General features: G+C 33.1%; 1 protein-coding gene across 1 annotated transcript in view; it reads right to left on the bottom strand.

The window, feature by feature from the left end:
- PCDH15 (protocadherin-related 15) overlaps nt 1–6,337 on the bottom strand; it is a 493,462-nt gene that overhangs the window by 259,648 nt on the left and 227,477 nt on the right. Inside the window, 1 exon segment of the mRNA XM_012660698.1 lies at nt 5,494–5,587. Coding sequence (XP_012516152.1) covers nt 5,494–5,587 — 94 coding nt within the window.

The following is a 6,337-nucleotide window of genomic DNA, read 5'->3' as shown; positions in this document are numbered from 1 at the left end:
TAAACCAACTATATTGAAATTCAAAATTATTTAAACTGCACACATTACCTTATGCACATATTTTTGCTTTTGCTAATGTTTCCTAAATTTTGATTGTAAAGTTAAATGCTCAACTTTTAAATGTTGTTTGTTTATATCATGTTTAAAAGAAATTTAGGAAATAATATTACCTCAAGACCAAAACAAAGATGCTAAGCTTACTAGCAATCTGAACTTGTAAAACATTGCAAGTGTTCACTGTGAAAGCCATAATCAAGTAATTCAAGCCAGTAATTCAAGAGCATTTTATAGCAATCAAAACCAAGATAGAATCAAGTTACCCATCATCTCTAACAAGGAGGAAAACAATATTGCTGAACACATGGAATCTGATCAGAAATATCCATGCTACAGAACACCTTCATATTTTAAATAAAAAAATTCGAATCACTATCTGTGTATACTATATATATGTATACACACACATATATACACAGATATATTACACTGTGTTATTGGTTGGTTAACATAATCACAATCCAAAATCCCTATTTACTAGTTATCTTTCAGCTTGGTATGGCTACTTATGGATAATAAGATCTAAGAGGAAATCTGCTAGTGAGATTTCTTAAAAAACTTTGGTTTTCTGCTCTAAAACAGGGGGAGCAGACTCTTTTGGCATTTGCCCTTATACTTTGCTCCTCTGTGATGGACAGCTGATGCCTGCAGTTGCAGTAGCCATCTTGGACCATTAGGTAACAAAAATAGGATGAATATAAACCCACTAAAAATGGCAGAGCCAAAAATCTCCAGCAGGCATCTTCAAAGGTATTGTTGAGGCCCTACACCATCCCTTCACTGTCCACTTCTAGATTTTTTCTTTTTCTTTTTTTAATTATCTTAATTTTTAAATAGAAATTCAGTGATAGTTAAGTCCATTCATATTTGTCTGCAACCATCATCACCACAGATCTCCAGAACTCTTTTCATCTAGCAAAATTGAAACTCTATACCCATTAAACAGTAACTCCCCATTTCCCCCTTCCCCATCCCCTGGAAACCACCATTTTCCTTTCAGTCCCTATGATTTTGAGTATTCTAAGTACCTCAAATTAGTGCAACCATACAGTACCTTACTGTATGTATATACCACATTTTGTTTGGGTTGTTTTCACGTTTTATCTATTATGAACATGTTGCTGTGAACATGGGAGTACAAATATCTCTTTGAGATCCTGTTTTCAATTCATTTGATATATATCCAGAAATGTAATTGGTGGTTAATATGGTAATTTTGTCTTTAATTTTTGAGAAAATGCCAGACTACTTTCCACAGCAGCTGTACCATTTTACATTCTCAACAACAGTGCATAAGGGTTCCAATTGTTCCACATCCTCAGCAACACATTATTTTCTTTTTTTTGTTTTTGTTTGTTCTGGTTTTTTGTTGGTATGTTTTTTATAAAAGCTACTCTACTAGCTGTGAGGTGGTACCTCATTGTGGTTTTGATTTCCATTTCCTTAATGTGTAGTGATGCTGAGTATCTTTTAATATGTTTACTGGCCATTTGCGTATCTTCTTTGGAAAAATGTCTGTTGAAATCTTTTGCCCGTTTTTAAATCAGTTTGTTTGCTATTGTTAAGTTTTAAGAGTTCTATATATATTTTGGATATTAATCACTTAATGAGTATATGATTTGACAATATTTTCTCCCATTTGGTGAGCTGCCTTTTAATTCTATGTTTTTAATGCTCCATTTTTTAAAAAATTTCATGAAGTCCAATTCATACAATTTTTTTCTTTTGTTGCCTATGCCTCTTGGATCATATTCACAAAATCAGTTCCAATCTTTATTGAATGGTTATGGTCACTATCTTGAAAACAATTTGATCAAAAAAGTGAGCGTTTATTTTTGGATTCTCTATTATATGACATTGGTCTGTATTTCTGTCTTTATGCCAGTACCACCCTCTGATTACTGTAGCTCTGTAGTAAGTTTGAAATTAGGAAGCATGAGTTCTCCGGCTTTTTATTATTTATTTATTTATTTATGGCTATTTGATGTCCTTTGAGATTCTACATAAATTTTAAGATGAATTTTTCTATTTCTGCAAAAATTATCACTGGGATTTTAATAGGAATTGCATTAAATCAGCAGATTGATTGGGGAAGTATTGCCATTTTAATAATAATATAAGTATTCCAATCTATAAACATGGGGTGTCTTTCAATTTACTTAAGTTTTGTTTAATTTCTTTCCAAAATGTTTTGTAGTTTCACTATGCAAGTCTTTGATCTCCTCGGGTACATTAATTCCTGATTATTTTATTCTTTTTGGTGCTATTGTAAATGTAATTGTTTTCTTAATTTTCTTTTTGGCTTGCTCATTTTCAGTGTATATAAATGCAAATGATTTTGTATGTTGATTTTGTATCCTGATACTTTGCATAACTTATTAGTCCTAACATTTGTGTGTGTGTGTGTGTGTGTGTGTGCGCATGTGTAAGGAATCTATAGGGTTCTCTTTATATAAGATCATATCATCTCTAAACAGAGATAATTTTTCTTCTTCCTTTCCAGATTGGATGCCTTTTATTCCTTTTTCTTAATTAATTGCTCTGGGTAGCACATCTGGTACTATTTTGAATAGAAGTGGTAAGTAAAAGCAGGCACCATTGTCTTGCTCTGCATGAGAAAAAAATATTAAAATCTAAAAAAATATTATTTTATCTGTACTCATGATAGATAAGGAAATAAATATTTATAATAATAACATATAGATTTTTCAACTCTAATTGATAAAGTAAATTTAACAAAGGAAAAATATATTACAGTCAAACCATATTTCCTTAATATTGTCTACAAAAAATTAACAATGACTAATGTAATAGAATGTGAGCTGTCTTCCCCCCATCCTTATTTTGGGGTGGGGGAGAAGGCAGTTTTTCATGACAAAATTTTTAAGTTCATCCTGGCAATTTCTTTCACATAAATTGCTGGTAATTATTTTGATTTAACTAAATTTCATCCATCTGTGGTCTGTGTTTATTAAATATGTCTTGAAACCAATAATTATTATGGTTAAACTGTTAATTTTATCATAATTATATGAAGGACATAAGTTTAAATGTTTACATAAAAAAGTGCTATCAAGATGTGAGAATATTATTTTTATATAATCACTTTTTTCTTCCAAAACTTACTGTATATGGCCACATGTAAATGTATCCCTAAATTATATAAATCATAAAATTAACTGAAGAAACATTTGTTTGTTTGAAATCTAAGTGTTTAGTTCTCTACTGATATCCCAATACAAACTTTAGAACATAAAACAAAATTTAATCAAATACATTAAAATTTTAAAGCCGAATGAGACCTGATTGATTATAAGAATGAGAAAATGGGGACCTAGAAATGCTAAATGACCTTGCCAAGGAGAATTAACATGTACAAGTAAATTGCTGAAAAATACCCTAAAGAAAACATAACCACTAATTTTAACCCAGAAACTATTTTGTTTTTGAGTGGGCAAAACTATAATTAGTAGATTGTGACTACGCCAGACATCTAAATATACTATTTATTTTCCACCTGTTCTATTGTCTAAGAAATTTTGTTTTTAAAGACAGACTTAAAATGTTTAGCTAATACTATTGCCATTAGTTTTTGGTTTATAATGTGACATATTTCAAAGCTATGCATTATCCTTCCTTGTTTTTTTCTATCCTAATGGTTGACCTGAATGCTCCTTTTTAATTCCACTTCACTCTAATTATACTTCTTATTCTATGCTAAATAATTCCTCCTCCACCCCCTTAGAATATTTCTCCTCAATTTATAGCCTAGCCAAGTTTCCCATTAAACTTTCATCGTAAGTCAAGTTCTTAAATTACTTCTTCTAGAGACAGACTCTCATTGACTTCTTTACATCCATCCAGCACAGGCACACTATAATAATCAAGGGCATTGAATATATAAAAATTAAACTTAGGTTTTTATTTTTCTTCATTTTTCTATTATCTAAGTAGTTTCTAATAGCCTCATTATTTTATAAAACTGGTCTGTATATTTCATTCTCTACATACATTCTTTACCCAATGTCTGAAAATGCCACATAGCTTATTATGGACAGATTGCAATTACCAAATTGAACTATTTCTATCTATTGGTCTCATTTTTAATTAAGATGATAAAACTATTCAAGTATCAATATTATGCATTTATCATAGTAAAATTTTCTCAGAAATCCCTTTAAAATAAGTGTGAGGATTACATTATCATATTTCCTTAGTCTGTACATTATACAAAGAAGTCTTTTCAAGTATACTGGAGATATGTTGCTATTTACATTGAGTGAGCCTTGCTTTTATGTCTATACTGGGTTTAAAATTATTTCAGTAGCATTGAATTGGCACATAAGCACTCAACTAAAGGAAAAAATGAAACAAAACTAACTCATGGCATAGGAATGGTGGAAAAACAATTACTACCAATTATTATATTACAATAGGATGGTGGTGGTTACGAACAGGATAGTTCAAAGAATACAGAGAAATGATTTTAAAACACTTCAGAGTGAATTTTTTTTTTTTTTTTTTTTTGAGATAGAGTCTCACTATGTTGCCCAGGCTAGAGTGCCATGGCATCATCTTAGCTCACAGCAACCTCAAACTCCTGGGCTCAAGGGATCCTCCTGCCTCAGCCTCCCGAGTAGCTGGGACTACAGGCATGCGCCACCATGCCCGGCTAGTTTTTTCTATATATTTTTAGTTGTCCAATTAATTTCTTTCTATCTTTAGTAGAGACGGGGTCTCGCTCTTGCTCAGGCTGGTTTCGAACTCCTGAGCTCAAACAATCCGCCCGCCTCAGCCTCCCAGAGAGCTAGGATTACTGGCGTGAGCCACCGCGCCAGGCCCAGAATGACTAACTTTTTAAAATCGAATTTTAGGTCCAGAGGAGATAGAATTTATCTTCTCTAGAATTATGAAACTATTTAAACTACTTAGATTACAAAGGATGACTCAGGATTCTGAGTGCTACTTACAAAAACCTGTGGAATCAATCAAAGCTATTTCCTAAGTGCTTAAGGATATTTATTTAAAAATCCATCTTCTATCCCATACGCTCACAAAAGTGACACCAAGTGAGACTGGTTCCAACATAGTAAAACTGCCAGAAGGCATTTTATAGTGCTGTGCAGATGATAGACACAATGGGATACTTGTTAGAATAAAATAGATTTCATTTTCCCTATAAATTGGGTAAGAACGCTGATCACAAGTATGTGTTCTGTCAAGGCAAAGGTTGCAACACATTAACAGATTCACAGCATAGGTGCATTTCTAAAAGAGCCCATTGAAGAAAAGAGCACCTTTCCCAGTAATTATAAGTTGCTCCAGGTGAAAAAAATTAATTCATGTCCATAATAAATTGTTTAAGAGTCCAAGACTATAAGACCCTCTGTTTCAGTAATGCTATTTTCAAAACCCTTTCCCAGGGAGCATACTCACCCCATCTGGCCTGCCATCTGAAGCCGTGATGATCAGAATGTAGCGGTCGGTGCTTTCCCTGTCCAGTGCTTTCCCTAAGGTTAGAATCCCAGTACTAATGAGGGAGAAGACAAACAAACAAAAAAGACAAAAGAGATATGTCACAAGGAGAGTCTTCTTAGTGAACTGTTTTGGTAGTTTTTTTTGTTTTTGTTTTTTTTTTCTTTCAGTAATCATAGCTTCAGTATTTAAAATGTATGATACTAAGATTCATATCAAAAATTTAAAAAAGACTTGTAAGGCTGTCAATTTCTTAGCCATAATGATGAATTGCAAAACTGAGATAACTGAGTTGATTCTCTAGTCTCCAGGAAAAAACAAAACAAAACAAAACAAAACAAAACAGTGCTTAATTCATTCCAGGAAGAACAATATCTATCTTATTTGTGATTAATTCAAAGGTAAGATTTGTTATTCTTTAGCAGTCTCATAATCCTTTGAGACAGGAATAGTTTCTTACAACTAATGTATACCATCTTCCAATTCATGTCATATAGATGTCCATGATGAAAATAAAAAAACATCTAAATTCCATTTTTGGCCAGATGCTGTGGCTCACGCCTGTAATCCTAGCACTCTGGGAGGCTGAGTCGGAAGGATCGCTTGAGCCCAGCACTGAGTTCCAGACTAGCCTGAGCAAGAGCGAGACCACATCTCCACTGAAAATAGAAAAATTTTAGAAAAATTAGCCAGGCGTGGTGGCATGCACCTGTGGTCCCAGCTACTCGGGAGGCTGAGGCAAGAGAATTGCTTGAGCCCAGGAGTTGGACGTTGCAGTGAGCTACCAAGATGCCACTGGACTCTA

Source organism: Propithecus coquereli, unplaced genomic scaffold (assembly GCF_000956105.1).
Source record: "Propithecus coquereli isolate 6110/MARCELLA unplaced genomic scaffold, Pcoq_1.0 Scaffold675, whole genome shotgun sequence".
NCBI classification, from domain to species: Eukaryota; Metazoa; Chordata; class Mammalia; order Primates; family Indriidae; genus Propithecus; species Propithecus coquereli.
This window is presented reverse-complemented; position numbering and strand designations above follow the sequence as displayed.